We start from the raw sequence: 18,189 nt of genomic DNA on the forward strand, positions 1-18,189 counted from the left end.
AATCATTATTAAAAAAAATGACAATACTATAAAGTTGCAAAATATGAGAGGTACAAACTACTTAAGGATCAAAGATTGTTGATTGAATTAGGTAGTTGGTCAGAAAAAAACTAGTTTGAGAAGAAAAACTATCCAATGCTCCTGCAGATAATTAAAAAAGAATGGCTTCTTTTCAGTCTAAATATGAACTAAAGAATGTTGTTTGAGCACTCAGATTGTCTACCCATTAACATATTGTTATCAAAAATCTGGTTTGGATGGAATCGACAGAAGAAAATCGACAGAGAAACCAGTTTTTACAAACAACAAACACATCAAGCAATTGTGGTTGGTGTCCTATGCCTTGACAGTTTTAAGGACTTCTTTGGAGGTTGTAATGTGAAGAAACAAGTGTAAACAAACTACAAATTGGTAATAAAATTGAAACTTGTTACTTAATTGCATTAATCAAACAACAAACACAATCTTTGTTACACAATCGACAGGAATTAGAAAGGTTACAAGAACCAAAACTAACTGCTAAAAACTACTCCTAAATTAAGGTAATCTACTCCTAAGTTAAGATAGACTACTCCTAGATAAAAAACTCTCATGAGTTTGATGTTTTGCTGATCCCTTTTGATCTTCTCTTCTTTGCCTATTTTTAAGCAAAGTCCCATGGCTTAATTTCCAATTGTTCAAAGGCAGTTTCTTCAATTCACTAGTTGTGTAATGTTTGCCACAAACAGCAACTAACTGCCCATGATCATCATATCAAGCCACATTGGCACTATTTCTCTATGCCCCATGTTGCCCATGACCTGCGATTTCGTGGGTTTGAATGAAACTTACCTACATAATAATAATAATAATAATAATAATAATAATAATAATAATAATAATAATAATAATAATATGGCCATAATCTTTTAAAAAGATAATTTATGATCTGAATCTGCAGATCAAAATCAACAGACCACAATCAATGAGATTAGATTTGGCTATAATCAACAAGCCACAGTCAATAAAATTGGATTTGTTCATAATTGGCAGGCCATAGCTAATTAGATTTGATTTGGCCTATTGACAGGCCAAAATCGACAGAAAAGAAAATATGGTGTCAACACATATTAAATATTAGGTCAAGTTTTTTATTTAGATCTAATTATGAATTTGTAAATAAGTAGACAAAATCTTAACCATTAATTTAAAAGAAGTATCAATATGACAAACATCTATTGCTCATACTAAACTAAATGCCCAGTTTGAATATCCGAATTGGTTGTGGAATACGGGCATCCAAACTGGAGAAGCTCCGCCCATAGCCAGAAACTGAAGGGAACAACAAGACACATTAAGATCAGTTGACATGCAAATAACTGCCATCTTCTTTTTTAATGTTTATAACAATCATTCAGGTTATAGTTTATTATATTTGGGAGAGTTGACAGAGAAAATACAACAATATAGTACACCAAACTATCGCAATTGAAAAAGGTAAACCCCACTGTTGATTGTGTTTTGATGATTCTTTTCTTGCACATTTCCAATCAATACTCTCATAATCACCATTTTCCTATTGTAATTAATCACGAAATTCCCACATCTAAATAAAAACAAGTGCTAGACTATATCTCCAGTGTGGTCCCTTAGTCGCCATTGAATTGAGAATGTTTTCACCTTTCAACAAGCTAACTTGGCAATATTTTAAAATGGAGTAACACATCATTATTTTCAGTGCAAATTCTCTATCAGGTAGCCAACAATTTTGTCATACAAAAATGATTAAGAATGAAACAAGGGGAATGGTTTGACTTGTAACTTTTAAGATTGCATTTTAAGGTTAAAAAACTCAGCAAGGCCAAGTTTGACTAAAATCCAATTTAAAAGTAGCTACACAAAAAAAGTAAAAATCTTTAAAGGTTGCTACATGATGCGAGAAAAGAAACAAGGAGTCATGATATGCAACTCTTATTTGACTCATGCTTTAAGAAAGCTAAACAACATAACAAAGCTTTAGAACTCAATACAACAACAAGGGTAAAACCTTTTGAAGTGATCCCGTATAGCTGCTATCCGGATGCACATGGACTCAAATGCAACAGCTACATGAGACACCCCTTCAAGTGGACACCATTGCTTTATTGTGCCACTTGATGGAATAGATCTAGTTTTGAAATAAAAACATTAGCAACTCAATAATAGCATATACATAGAAACCATAAAAGATAATTCAACAAAGTAATGCTTCAAAGATAAATTCTACTTACCTAAATGATGCCATTTGTTTTTTGCTGATTTCTTCCTTTACTGCATCAGTGGGCACTCTTCTTGGACCTTTTCACCTTCTTATATTGTTTTCCTTCAACAATTTTCATCAGCCATTCTGGACTTCGAGTTACTAACATAAGATATCCCATAACCATTCCAAATACAAAGCCACATCCATACCCCATAACAACAACTTTCCAGTTAAATTTGCCCTCCCAATCTGAATTTTCATCATGTTGCAGTGCTGGTGGAGGTGGCAATGGTTGTTGTTCCTCACATTTCTTTGATAAGGGGAATCCACACAAGGCCAAGTTCCCATTGTATGAATCATTCCCAAATGTATTAAATTGGCTCCCTTGAGGAATTTGTCCCACTAGTTGGTTATCCGAAAGGTTTAGTACGGCAAGAAACTTCAAACTTGTCAATTGCTGAGGAATCTCCCCAACAAGCTTGTTTGAGGAAAGGTCCAATGATTCAAGGTTCGTTAAATTTTCAAATAAAGTTGGGATGTGACCTTTGAGGTTGTTATGGGATAAGTTAAGACCCCGAAGCGAATTAAGCCTCCCAATGGATTTCGGAATGTCTCCTTGGAATTTGTTTCTTGAAAAATCAATGATTGAGAAGACCGTTAAGATTCTTGAATATTCAATTTCATATCCTTTCATCATTACCACCACAGAATCTTGATAATAGTATTCACCCATGTATTTCAATTTCATTTGTTGTTCATCCGCATTCATCATAGCATCAAATTGTTTGATATAGTTTGTTGGCAAAAGCCCAGTGAACTGATTGTAAGATATGTCAATAATTCTCAACTTAGGGAAAAGATGTTTGCCCTTGGTCTTGAAGGTGCCTATGGGACCATGAAACATATTAAATCTCAAGACAAGAACCTACAAGTTTCGAAGAGTTCCCAACCAGTGGGGGAATCTATCATTTATCTTGTTTTTTCCAAGATCTAGAACTTCCAAGTGTCTACAATTGAGCAACGATCGCGGAACTTGTCCTTCAATTTGGTTGCCATTCAAGTTAAGATTCCTTAGCACGTTGCCTTTGGTAAATGTTGCAGTAAACGTGCCACGAAAGCTATTGATCCCTAAATTCAGCACTGAGAGGCTATTGCTCAAGTTTCCCAAACATTGTGGAATCAATCCACTCAAACTGTTATTAGACAAATCAAGAACTACAAGTGATTTCAAATCGCAAATCAATGGAGGGATTTTTCCGGTCAATTTGTTGTTTGAGATGGAGAAAACATTTGTGGTGTTAGGTGGAACAGGGAGTGGTCCTCGGAGTAAGTTGGAGTGCAGGTCAATATATCCCAGGTTCTTCCATGGAAAACGCTCTAAACTTGTAAGGAAATTATGAGAAAGAGTTAAATTATACAATGAATCTTTCCCCACATCGAATAACCATTTTGGAACTTCACCATGAATTTTGTTGTTTGAAAGGTCTAGTGAAGACAAACTGGCTTGTTCTCTCAAGAAGATTGGGAATTCGCTCAAGTTGCAAGAAGCTAATCCTATAGTGTAAAAGTTGGTCAAGGTAGAGTTGACACTGTTGTTGATGTTCAATGAGAGACCATTATATGAGAGATCAAGATCGGACAAATATTTTAGACTAAGCAGCTTATCTAGCTCCACTACACCACTTAAGTTATTTGATGAAAGCCCTAATCTTGTTAGGTTCTGGAGTTCATAAACTAATCCCGGAATTGGTCCCTGTAGCTTATTGTTACTCAAATCTATATAAACCAGTGAAGGCAGAGCAAACAACGAAGATGGTATTGTCCCATTGAGTGAGTTATTACTCAAATCGAGAGAAGTTAGTTGGCTCATGTTGCCAAGGGAATCCGGTATTTGACCGTTCAAATTGATTCCGGAAAGAAACAAGATAGTAAGTTGGCTCATGTTGCCAAGGGAATCCGGTATTTGTCCGTTCAAATTGTTTCCGGAAAGATACAACATAGTAAGTTGGCTCATGTTGCCAAGGGAATCCGGTATTTGTCCGTTCAAATTGTTTCCGAAAAGATACAACATAGTAAGTTGGCTCATGTTGCCAAGGGAATCCGGTATTTGTCCGTTCAAATTGTTTCCGGAAAGATGCAAGAGAGTAAGTTGGCTCATGTTGCCAAGGGAATCCGGTATTTGTCCGGTCAAATTGTTTCCGGAAAGATACAAGAGAGTAAGTTGGCTCATGTTGCCAAGGGAATCCGGTATTTGTCCGGTCAAATTGTTTCCGTCAAGATACAAGGTATTAAGCTTTGCAAGGTTTGAAATTGATGAGGGGATTTGACCGCCGAAACTGTTAGACCCGAAGTCTAGATAGGTGATTTGTGTAAGGTTCCCAAGAGAAGCTGGAATGGACCCCGAAAAGTTGCAATGAAAGAGATCAAGAAACTGAAGGGAACTAGTCACATTGAAGTATGGAAGTTTACCTGTGTGTTCCGAATTTCCCGATACACAGAGCTCTCGTAGGTTTGGAAAGTGAAAAATGTTTTCTGAGAATTTCCCACGCAGTTGACAATAGCGAAGACTGAGAGATGTCAAAGAAGATAGATTTAGCAAAGCATGAGGTAAAGGTGAAGAGATATTCAACGAATCAAGGTGTAGTTCTCTTAATTGGGTTAGGTTTCGAAGGAGCATATTGAAAGTGTGTTGTTCAAGTCTCGCCAGAGAATAAGAATAACCATAAGGATTATGAGGGTAATGATTGAAATAAGAGAGGTCAAGGGAAACCAATTTGGACAGATGGCAGATTTTTGAGGGAATTCGGCCTGTAAAATTAGAGTAAGAGAGGTTGAGATGGGTCAAACTTGGAAAGGAGCCAAAATCAGGTGAAATTGTAGAGAAATTGAAGTCATTAAAGGCAAGATTGAGGGTTTGGAGGTGACGAAGGTGGAAGAGGGTGGTGTTGGGTTGGATGGTGCCGTGAAGGGCGTTGAGATCCTCTAGAGTGTTAAGGGTACAGTGATCTCCTAGAGTGAATTATGAGGGCGCGACACCTGTCCCACTAATGAAACTAAGGGTTGAGATCAATCCCTCACCAAAACGACGTCGTTTTGGTGGGGAAATTTTTTTTTTAAAAAAAAAAAAACAGAGTGAAATGAGAAACGAAGAAGAGAGAGAGGGGACACAGCCGCCGGAGTTTTTCTCTATCTCCGGCACACTCTCCTTCTCTCCCGGCGCACTCTCCTTGGATCATTATCGTCTACGACACCACATGGGATGGGAGAAGAAGAGTCGCCTCAATTAGGGCTTCTCTCATCTTCTCTAATTAGCTCTCTGTAGATTTCAAGTGCGTTGATCTTCAACTTTGGCTTCAGACTGTCTCAGATGGAGGAGGGTCGATTCTGTCAATGGACCGTCATTCGATCCATTCTCGCCATCCTTCAGTGGTGGGGCTTCAATGTTATTGTTATTATCATGAACAAATGGATCTTCCAGGTCCGTTCATTCTTTTTTTCTTTTTTTAAATTATATATATATATATATAATATGTATATATATATATTCCTCACACCACCTCTCTAAACAATTATATACTAGTAATGTTATTGAATGGGTTTGCTAAAATTGCCCAACTTTTTTGGTGGGGATTTTTTATTTTTTTTATTTTTAATATCAACTTCAATGCTGAAATTAGGTTCATGATTGAATTTTGTTTTTCTACATTAAAAAAGAAAAAAAAAAGAGGATGAATTTTGGTTGTGCTTGTGATGGATCATGAATGCCGCTGTGCCAAAATAATGTTTGACTAGGCACCCTGCTTCTCTCTCTCCAGCAGAAGAAGGAGAAGAAGAAGAGAGGAGGAGGAGAGGAGAGGGGTGCAGTGGGGTCGCCGGGAGGGAAGGAGAGTGCGCCGGAGATGGAGAAAAACTCCGGCGACTGTGTCCCCTCTCTCTCTTCTTCGTTTCTCATTTCACTGTTTTTTTTTTTTTTTTTTTAATTTCCCCACCAAAACGACGTCGTTTTGGTGAGGGATTGATCTCAACCCTTGATTCCATTAGTGGGACAGGTGTCGCGCCCTCATACTTCACTCTAGGAGATCACTCTACCATTAATACTCCAGAGGATCTCAATGCCCGTGAAGGTGGCTGCAACTGAGGTCAAGTCCAATCACATGACCATTGGACCAGTCGCACGTGACCCCCTCCCACGAGCAGCAATCACTACTCTCATTCCAGAACACCATTTTAGGATGAGAATCAGATTCACAACGTGGAGAAGAGGCATTAGCAGTTATGGTAAATGTTGTTTTAAATTGGAGAAGTGAAAATCTCTGGTCCTCAAGGCAGGTATGGCGTGCAGAAGAAGAAGAAGAAGAAGAAGACAAGAGAAATAGCAGAAGAAATTGATGAAGAAACATAAGCCAACTCATTTTGATTCAGAGAGAGAGAGAGAGATATGAAAAGCAGAGCAGTGGAAGAAGGATTGTAGTTTGATGATGGAGAAGGAAAATGTATTACTCATTCTTATACAGCCCAGCCCCGCCCGTCAAGCACGTCAACTACGTAATTTGCAACAGTGATTATTTGTCTTTAATTCCAATGGGAAATTTCCTTACATTTGGTCTATTATGTCATTTTAATTCAAGTAATTTCAATTAATTTTATTTTGAATTTTGAATTTTAGATTTTGTATTAATTTGGTTCGATTGATAATGCTGATTATCGTTGTTGAAAGAAAAAATGTTACTAAGTTAGTTGATAATTGAATTGAATAAGTTACAATTTTTTAACTATAAAAGCATGAAACATGCCGTTCATGTGCACAATTTTCATAAAAAGAAAATACTAAAAGTTGTAATCAATTTAGCCAAATTAAAATAAAATCATAAATTAATGTCAAAATTGAATCAATTAGAATTATAAAAACAAAAATAACACAAAAGTAAAAATATAAGCACTATTAATATAATTTTCCTTAAATCAATTAAAAGTTGGTAATGCCTTGACTATTTATAAAGCAAGTAATAAAACATTTTGAGACTGGTTTGCTTTTAATTGAACAAAAGCATAAACGTAAGATTCATTATTTTTTTGTTGTCTTGCAGTTAAAAAATATATGAATTTCTTAGGGTATTATTTTTCACAATTTCTTTAATGGGATATTTTAAAAAATAGACATTTTAGATTGTTTACTAAATATATTTTTCATAGTACAAGGCAACAGAAAATGATGAATCCTATGATAAAGTTATTTTCATCAAATTGTTAAGTATGATTTTGTTTGATGTAGTTTATTCAATTTTTGCAATTGAAAAATATATATTTTTTAAGTAAATTAAAATTGTTTATGTAATTGTTCATATTTTAAGAAGTATGGTATAATTGGAATAAAAGATATTATTAAAAAAAAAAAGTGAACTTTTTTAGAATAAATAAAACTTAATTGTTTACATTGAAAATGACTCAATAATACTCTTGAAAATAAGATTTATTGATAATTTTTTTTAATTTATTTTTGAACAATTACGTTGCTCTAGTTCCCATTGATAATTGTCAGAGATAGGAGATTTCTAAGAAATGTGATTGGAAATAAGCAAAAATTATTCTATAAGACTAACCTATATTTTATGTGGTTTGTCCTTCTAAGTGTATGAAGCCATATTATTAATTTTTCATACATTTTCTCTTACATTTGAGGCAAACTAATTATGTGCCTCATTGTTATAAGATAGGCACACAACCAAAAATTATTTAGTAAGTTGGGAATACCGTGTGTCCACGTGTCCATCCAATAATATTCTATAATTTCTCCACTATTTCCTTATTTTGTAGTCATGTATTTATTTAGCCCTTGCTATTCGCCAAGCACACGGCCAACGTAAAATTCCCACAAAACAAAATAATTCCTCGCACATAACCACCTTGTAGAATGGATTCACTAGATAACTTGGAAATAAAGGAATACCTTGAAGTTGATACATGCGAAACAGAATAATTCCTCCCACTAGTTTCGTTTGAGAAGAAGGATTGGGTTGGGTTTAGGGCTATTTTAGCCATAAAAATATAAAATAGGCTTTTTAGCCAATAAGACAAAACATCACATCTAACCCATAATCATTACATTCTTTCTCTCACAAAAAGTCAAAAAAAATCAAAAATCCCTTTCCAAACGAGGCTTTTTACCCCAGGCTAAAATAGCCAAAAAACCAACCCATTTCCCAAACGAAGCCTAGCCACCTGGATTATGTATAATATTTCTTTTTTATTTTATCAAATTGTTTTGTTTGATATAGTTTTTATAATTTTTACAACTAAAGAATATATACTTAAAGTAAATTAAAATTAATTATACAATTGTTATTCATATTTTTATAAGAATGGTAAATTTGTGATGAAATATATTATTAAGGAGATGTGAACTTGTTTGAGAATAAATTAGGAAAAATAAGACTTAGTTGTTCACATTAAAATTTGGTAGCACTCACTACTAATATTGAAATAGTGGTTTGAATTATACAATTCGTAATATGATTTGTATAATTCTATACAAGTTTTACATAGGGCAAGACAAATTGCAACTAAGAATAAGAAATTTGTTGGAATCATGCAATTCAATAATGGAATCGTAGAATCGGAATGAATTCAATTCGAATTATTTTCATTTTTTACTCCCCATGCTATTAAATGACCTCGTTTGGTGTCTTTGACCCCCAACAAAAAATAAAAATAGAATAGTAAAAGAAATCGATACATATCATACCAGTTGATGAAAGAAATTAGGGCATAATGAATTACGGAATCAAAGATGGAAGTGGAGCAAATCAGTCGACCAAGGAATCAAGCAACAAATAGTCCTCTTTCTACCCAAAATCTAAAGTTATGCAGTGTTTATTTGATAGATTGTCTTTTTCTCATTGTTGTTTTCATGGGTCTCATATTTTTCAAACTAGAATCATAATCACCCTTGAAATAATCTTGCAAAGGTAATTTAGATAAGTAATTTAAGCTCAAAACTTAATTAGTGATAATGTAAATGGATGCTTTAAGTCTAAAATACTATTATCCTTACAATAATCTTGATTGTTGCAAGAAAGATATTGCAAAGAATCTTATTCCATATTTTTTTTCATGCCGTTTTTTGCAAGACTTCCATGACTTTGTTTGTGGGTCGCTTTATTTGGCAAGAGTATTATATTATGCTGAAAAAGACTGCACATGTTCTTCTTTAATAATGGTCTTGTTTGGCTCTTGAGAGATAATTTTTGATAAATTTTTTTTTAAAAAAAATTTGTTTGGTTGAAATTTTCTAGAAAAAAAAAAATCAAAATCATTTTGCTCTCTACTATCAATCAATCATTTTTTTCTCTCTCTTCTCTCTTTCTCTCATAACTTACATATCAATCAATCACTTTTTCTCACACCTATCTATTCAATTAAAAAAAAAATTAAATCATCCAAACTCTAAAACTCCAAAATTATTTTCAAAACCTACAACCAAACAAAATTTTAAACTTTGTAAACTCTTTCTAGAAAATTATTTTTTAAAATTGTTTCACAAATACAAACCAATTGGTCCGGTTAATGTGTACGTAAATATTGAGAGAACTTAAAAATATGTATCTTATTTATTGAACTCATTTACATACACAATGTGCAATACTTTTAAATTTCTTAACATGTACCTTAAGAACACATATTAATAAAATTCATATTATATATAAATTGTTATTTTTTTTTCATTTTAAGAACCATATATGTGATTTCATATGTAAATATATAAGTATATATTATTATATCAAAAATATATAAAATGAAGTGAATTTTACGATTCACAATTTGAAAAAAAGACTTATTAAGGGACTGCATGACCCTGACTAATTGTTAGAGATAGATAGAATATGACAAAACCAAATTGGATGGGTGGTGGGAGATTTCTAAGGAATCTTTGCTGGAAATAAGTCATAATTATCTTATTAGTCTAGCTTTGTATTCAAGTGTAATAGATATATAACTAGTTTTTGTTTTTTCTTTTCTTTTTTTTCATATATATTTTAGACAAATTAATTATGAGTTTCATTGTTATAAGATGGAAACATGGATCTGAGGTGTGTGTTGTGCCTTGTGGCACATCATGCATGTTTTGATGTATCATGGAGACTTGTCCCGAGTCTATTTGATGAACTGAATAATTCATACTATAAGATTCGTCGAACATATTATCCTTATAAAAAATCAAGTTCTAACTGTTTTAAAATAAATTATTAAAAGTATATTAATCATTTATTTTTAAAAAAATAAATGTGATCTTATTTTAAGGTTATAAATAAACAATTGATTTGAATTTTTTTAATGAATAATCTACTCAATAAACCTTACACAATAAAAAATTTAGATCAATAACATGAGCTCGGGACAAAAATCCAATGAGCCTTACAACACCGTGTGCCTACCGTGCCTTATAGGCACAGCACACTCCCCAATTCCAAGGAAGCACAGCCACCTTGAAACATGGATCCACCAGATAATTTTTTGAAAATAATGGATATTGTGAAATTTATACATGTTGAACTTTCAAAGTGATTGAATATCAAAGTGATTGAATACATACTCAATTTAGAATTGACAAGCTTAACTCGAAACCATTAAGCACGGCCAATTTTATTCGTTTGGAACTTATTTAAATTTGTGTTAATTTTGTAATTGGATTAAAAGTATTATATTTAATTTATTGTACTTATTTTTATACATAATGTATAATACTCTTAAATTTCTTCACGTGTCTCAAGAACACACATTAATAAAATTCATATTATATTTAATATATATATATATATATATTCTATAATTGTACACTTGCACTTTTATATTATATATTATATGTATAGATTTTTTTTTAATTTTAAGAACTATATATATGATTTTATATGTATATATTTTATTAAAAATATAAAATGAAGTGAACCTTACAATTTATAATTTATTTTATTGAAAAATCAATTGATGATTCAATTTATGATTTGACACTTGAAAATAAGACTTATTAATTTATTTTTGAATGAACAGTATTGCTCTAATTACCCTTAATAATTGTTAGAGATAGAATAGGACAAAACCAACTTGGGTGGGTGGTGGGAGATTTCTAACGAATGTGACTGGAAATAAGTCATAATTATCTTATAAGTCTAGCCTATATTCAAGTATATTAGATATGTAACTAGTTTTTCTTTTTTCTTTTTTTTATATTCTAGACAAACTAATTATGTGTTTCATTGTTTTGAGATAGAAATACAATCATGAGATAACTTTTTGGAAATAAAAAAATACTTTGAAGTTGATATTTGTTGAACTTTCAAAATGACGGTATTCATACTCAATTTGGTATTGACAAGCTCAACTTGAAACCGTCAACCACGCCCAATTTTATTAATTTAAAACTTATCTGTTTCAATTTCATAAACAGATTATAAATGAGTAGCATTTATAGATGGGTAATAAGAAATTTAATTCACACTACCATCATCCGCAAATTCTAGAATGAACATAATAATAATAATAATAATAATAATAATAATAATAATAGAAAATGCAAGCAAAGCAAGATATAAGAAAGAATAAAAGATAAACTACCAATAGATCTTAATTGTTGGACTTAATTCTGATCAAATCTTATTGAAAATAAGTCCTAGCATAATCGTCTCTAAAAATAATTTTTTGTAACAATTTTTTACATATGTCGCTAAAAATTGACAATTAGTGACTATTTTTTGTTACGAATTTTTTAAACTGTCACTAGAAGTTAAAAATTAATAACTTTTTTGTGACCATTTTTTTAAACTGTCGCTTAAAATTGTAATTAGTGACATTTTTTTTTTACACAATTTTTAAACTGTCGCTGAAAACTAAATCATAATTATCTTATAAATATAGCCTTGTATTCAAGTGTATTAGGCTCTCTTCTGGCATATGAGGTTTTGAATTTTTTAACTAAAATAATTATAAAAAGACAAAATAGGTTAAAAATTTAATAAGACAAAATGTCATATCCAAATCATAATCATTTCATTTTTTCTCTCACAAAAATCAAAAAAGTCAAAAAGTCCATTCCAAACGAGATTTTTTAACCCCAAGTTAAAATAACTAAAAAGTCAAAAAACAACTCACATCCCAAACAAAACCAATATAATTAGTTTTATTTTTATTTTTATTTTATTTTTTCTATATATTTTAGACAAATTAATTATGTGTTTCATTGTTATAAGATGGAAACATGGATCTGAGGTGCGTGTTGTATAATGCCCTTAAAATACAATATAAATCAATCATTCATAAAATCTATAAACATAAAAGAAACGTTATATTTTCATTCATTAGGGTCTTCTATACAAAAGATATTACATGTTAGCAACAAAATAAATGTCCTACGGGCTTACAACTTTTCAAGTCATCACTTGGTTACAATAAAAGAAGAGTCCTAACTCTTTTACATATAAAGCCCTAGGCTTGAATTTACAGTTAAATACAAAAATAACAACAAAACAACAAAATGAAGTCTCCAACCCCTAGACCTCCCAAGCTATACCCTTGGAGGCGGCATGTCACCTGCATATGAAAATAGTGTCCCAAGTAAGGTGAGCCAAAGTCCAGTAGAGATATGCTAAACAATATATGAGAATCAACTAAAATATGAGCATCAGATAAATGTATAACATTCTTAACCACTACATATTTTTTTCATGTTCATTCGATATAGATAACCAATCTCTCAACTCAATCCATACTTCCGTTTCGGACAAAATCAATTACTCCAATTCATCATTATCAAAACAACCAAAGTGAGACTATAACTCATTGGTTCACAATTCAATGCATTTATCATTCAAGCACTTCTATTCCTTGTCATTTTACCGAACTACGTCCAAGGGAACCAGCACCCATAAATAAATAAGATTTCGGGACTTTCACCCTGGACACTCTGGCCAACTTAATTATCAATGGAGTCCATCCCCTATCTTCTCCCACACAATGGAGTACATCCCCTATCTCCTCCCACACAAAGATACATATACAATGTATTTAAACACGTTGTCATATACAATGACTAATCAAATCACATATTCAATGGTTTAATCAAATCATCATATTCAATGACATAATTCAATTGATTAGTTTCAATTTTCCTAATCCTCATGCATTTTCTACAACAATTATAGCTATCCTCTACCGATAGCCCAAATAGATATTTCTAAACAGTTAAATAAATCTATCAACAGATAATTTATCAACTTTTCCATAGGTGAGTGATTTATCAATCCAACTACACCATTTAATTACAAATCCTTCCAATTTCACCTTTCTTACATCAATTTCATTATTTACACGAATTAATTTAATTTAACCCAATCTAGGACAAATTTCCCCCAACTTCCAAAATGCCAAACCATGAGTCTAAAATTCCACCATTTCAATATTAGAGAACCTCATGCACAAGTCCCATACTTATTTTGTAAACCCATATGGAAACCCACATGAAAGACCCTCTTTCATATATAGGAACCAATCCAAAATTTACCAAAAACCTTTCCAAATCCCACCATTTATTCAAGATGACAATATCTATGTTAAAACCCATATAGGAGAGTTGAATATCCCTACCTCAAAGTTAGGAACTCAGAGAAGAAGAAGAGAGAAACCCAAAGGTGCTCCAAATCCCAACTTTTTCAGATCAAAAGGAAGCCCACGCAAAACTCTAGCCTTTTTACAAAGAAAATAGGGTAGAAAGCCCGTAGAACATGGAGTATTTGTAAAGAGAGGGGTTGCCAATCTAGGGTTTCTAGGGAAGAAGAGGGTAAAAAATGATGTAATTTATCTCTGCTGTGAACTGATATATGCGAGGCTCGCTCGAGCGAAGGAGTTGTCGCTCGAGCGACCAGACACAACAAGTGGCCTCGCTCGAGCTCAAGAAGCGTCGCTCGAGCTCAAGAAGTGTCGCTCGAGCGCACAATGCAAAGCTTCAGGTCTGCCACCAACGCAGACGCACGCTCGAGCATAAGAAGTCTCGCTTGGGCGAATAAACCATTCCACAAGGCTCGCTCGAGCGCAAGAACTCTCACTCAAGTGAAGAACACCAACCTTCAGGTCTCATAGAGACGCAGACGCATGCTCGAGCGCAAGAAGTCTCGCTCAAGCGAAGAGACAAACAACACAAGGCTCGCTCAAGCGCAAGAAGGCTCACTCGAGCAAAAGCTGCGTCTTGAGAAAAAAACCTGAGGACCCCCAATCCTCACTCGAGCGCAAGAACCCTCACTCAAGCGAAGAAGCAAATAGCCAAGGCTCGCTCGAGCGCAAAAAGCCTCGCTCGAGCGAAGAGACCAAAACCTGGGTAGCAACCACTTGTACCAACTCACAACCAACCTGTTCCAAACTCATTCAACAAGTCCCAAACTCAAATACAAAGAGTAAAAGGAAGGAAACAAGACCTAGACAACAACAAACGACCGCGGAACCTGAGTCCAGAACACCATAAAGGTCGGGGTAAAACCTGGATCGCTATATGTTGTGCCTTGTGGCACATCATACATGTTGTGATATATCATGAAGACTTGTCCCAAGTCTATTTGATGATTTAAATAATTCATATTATAAGGTTCGTCAAACATATCATCCTTGTTAAAAATCAAGTCCTAACTATTTTAAAATAAATTATTAAAATTATATTAATCGTTTATTTTTTAAAAAAATATGTGATGCTACTTTAAGGTTATAAATAACCAACTGATTTGATTTTTTTCATGGATAATCTACCCAATAAACCTTACACAATGAAAAGTTTGAATCAATAACATGAGCTCGGGACAAAGATCCAATGACCCTTATAGCACCATGTTATGCCTGCTATGCCTACGCTTCCCAATTCCATGAAAGCACAACCACCTTGAAAATCCAACAGATAACTTTTTGGAAATAAGGGATATTGTGAAGTTTATACATGTTGAACTTTCAAAGTGACTAAATTCATACTCAATTTAGAATTGACAAGCTTAACTCGAAACCATTAAGCACGGCCAATTTTATTCATATGAAACTTAAATTTGTGTTAATTTTGTAAATGGATTAAAAGTATTATATTTAATTTATTGTACTCATTTTTATACATAATGTATAAGACTTTTAAATTTCTTTACGTGTCTCAAGGATACACATTAATAAAATTCATATTATATTTAATATATATATATATATATATATATATTCTATAATTGTACACTTGCACTTTAATATTATATATTATATGTATAGATTTTTTGAAAAAAAAATTTAAGAACTATATACATGATTTTTTATGTATATATTTTATTAAAAATATAAAATGAAGTGAATCTTAAAATTCAATTTATGATTTGACACTTGAAAATAAGACTTATTAATTTATTTTTGAATGGACAGCATTGCTCTACTTCCCCTTAATAATTGTTAGAGATAGAATAGAACAAAACCAACTTGGGTGGTGGGAGATTTCTAAGGAATGTGACTGAAAATATAAGTCATAATTATCTTGCAAGTCTGACTTATATTCAAGTGTATTAAAAGTTGAAAATTAATAACTTTTTTGTGACCATTTTTTAAACTGTCGTTAAAAATTGTAATTAGTGACATTTTTTGTGACATAATTTTCAAACTGTCGTTGAAATTAAATCATAATTATCTTATAAATATAGCCTTGTATTCAAGTGTATTAGGCTCTCTTTTGGCATATAAGGTTTTGAATTTTTTAACTAAAATAATTATAAAAAGGCAAAATAGGTTAAAAATTTAATGATACAAAATGTCATATCCAAATCATAATCATTTCATTTTTTCTCTCACAAAAATCAAAAAAGTCAAAAAGTTCATTCCAAACGAGATTTTTTAGCCCCAAGTTAAAATAACTAAAAAGCCAAAAAGCCAACTCACATCCCAAACGAAACCTATATAATTAGTTTTACTTTTATTTTTATTTTATTTTTATATATATTTTAGACAAATTAATTATGTGTTTCATTGTTATAAGATGGAAACATGGATCTGAGGTGCGTGTTGTGCCTTGTGGCACATCATGCATGTTTTGATATATCATGAAGACTTGTCCCAAGTCTATTTGATGATTTAAATAATTCATATTATAAGGTTCGTCAAACATATCATCTTTGTTAAAAATCAAGTCCTAACTATTTTAAAATAAATTATTAAAATTATATTAACCGTTTATTTTTTAAAAAAATATGTGATGATACTTTAAGGTTATAAATAACCAATTGATTTGATTTTTTTTCATGGATAATCTACTCAACAAACCTTACACAATGAAAAGTTTGAATCAATAACATGAGCTCGGGACAAAGATCCAATGACCCTTACAGCACCATGTTATGCCTGCTGTGCCTACGCTTCCCAATTCCATGAAAGCACAACCACCTTGAAAATCCATCATATAACTTTTTGGAAATAAGGGATATTGTGAAGTTTATATATGTTGAACTTTCAAAGTAACTGAATTCATACTCAATTTAGAATTGACAAGCTTAACTCGAAACCATTAAGCACGGCCAATTTTATTCGTAGGAAACTTAAATTTATGTTAATTTTGTAAATGGATTAAAAGTATTATCTTTAATTTATTGTACGCATTTTTATACATAATGTATAAGATTTTTAAATTTCTTTACGTGTCTCAAGGATACACATTAATAAAATTCATATTATATTTAATATATATATATATATATATATTCTATAATTGTACACTTGCACTTTAATATTATATATTATATGTATAGATTTTTTGAAAAAAAAAATTAAGAACTATATACATGATTTTTTATGTATATATTTTATTAAAAATATAAAATGAAGTGAATCTCAAAATTCAATCTATGATTTGACACTTGAAAATAAGACTTATTAATTTATTTTTGAATGGACAGCGTTGCTCTGCTTCTCCTTAATAATTGTTAGAGATAGAATAGAACAAAACCAACTTGAGTGGGTGGTGGGAGATTTCTAAGGAATGTGACTGGAAATACAAGTCATAATTATCTTACAAGTTTGACTTATATTCAAATGTATTAGATATGTAATTAGTTTTTCATTTTTCTTTTTTCTTATATTTTAGACAAACTAAATATGTGTTTCATTGTTTTAAGATAGAAATACAACCACGAGATAACTTCTTAGAAATAAGGGAATACTTTGAAGTTGATATTTGCTGAACTTTCAAAATGAGGAGTTTATACTCAATTTGGTATTGACAAGCTCAACTCGAAACCGTCAACCACACCCAATTTCATTCATTTGAAACTTATTTGTTTTAATTTCATAAACGGATTATAAATGAGTAGCATTTATAAATGAGTAAGAAGAAATTTAATTCACACTAGCATCATCCACAAATTCTAGAATGAACATAATAATAATAATAATAATAATAATAATAATAATAATAAAATTTTTTAAAAAAAGAAAGAAAATGCAAGCAAAGCCGGATACAAAAAAGAATAAATGCCTAGTAGCTTCTGCTCGTTTTTATGTTTCTTTTTTCTTCTTCTAATTCATATGCATGTTCATTTTTTCCCCCCTCAAGTAAAGTGAACTAATCCAATTTTGACTGAACACTCAAATGTCTTTTTACTCTATATGCTCTCTGTCTCCCTGAACAAGCAATCCTCAAGGGCAAAACTATAATTTTTGTCAAGGGGGTAAGAACTTACCTAGAATCATTCATGAAAATTTTCCTATTTGACAATCGAAAGAAGCAAAAAGTTTGAACTAAGAACAAAGCAAAAACTTAGATATTCATTGATAAGATACGAGTTTAATTACAAATAACCTCAAAAACTTTCCATATTTTGGAAACTATGCATGATAGCCTCATTTGGAATGCTATTACAAATCTCTCCCTCAATATACACAACCATGCTATCATTCATCAACTGATCACCATTTTCATCGCG

The 18,189-nt window shown here is 31.9% G+C and overlaps 2 protein-coding genes and 1 long non-coding RNA gene across 14 annotated transcripts in view; all 3 read right to left on the reverse strand.

Annotated features, from left to right (window-relative positions):
• LOC114319984 (uncharacterized) overlaps window positions 1-18,189 on the reverse strand; it is a 281,641-nt gene that overhangs the window by 8,007 nt on the left and 255,445 nt on the right. The window lies entirely within an intron of this gene.
• Window positions 416-6,697, reverse strand: LOC114272992 (receptor-like protein 6). Its single transcript, XM_082881684.1, is given in 3 exon segments — window positions 416-800; window positions 2,250-5,181; window positions 6,338-6,697. Coding segments are annotated over 2 exon segments (3,183 nt in total). The 5' UTR covers window positions 6,634-6,697; the 3' UTR covers window positions 416-800; window positions 2,250-2,294.
• The window catches only part of LOC145788823 (uncharacterized), a 283,308-nt gene continuing 265,969 nt past the window's right edge, over window positions 851-18,189 (reverse strand). For both annotated transcript variants that reach the window (XR_014336935.1, XR_014336934.1), the window contains one exon: window positions 851-1,535. This is a non-coding gene — a long non-coding RNA (uncharacterized LOC145788823). The remainder of the gene's footprint in view (window positions 1,536-18,189) is intronic.

The sequence above is a fragment of the Camellia sinensis genome, chromosome 7, assembly GCF_055761805.1.
Source record: "Camellia sinensis isolate YWXY chromosome 7, ASM5576180v1, whole genome shotgun sequence".
Taxonomy (NCBI): domain Eukaryota; kingdom Viridiplantae; phylum Streptophyta; class Magnoliopsida; order Ericales; family Theaceae; genus Camellia; species Camellia sinensis.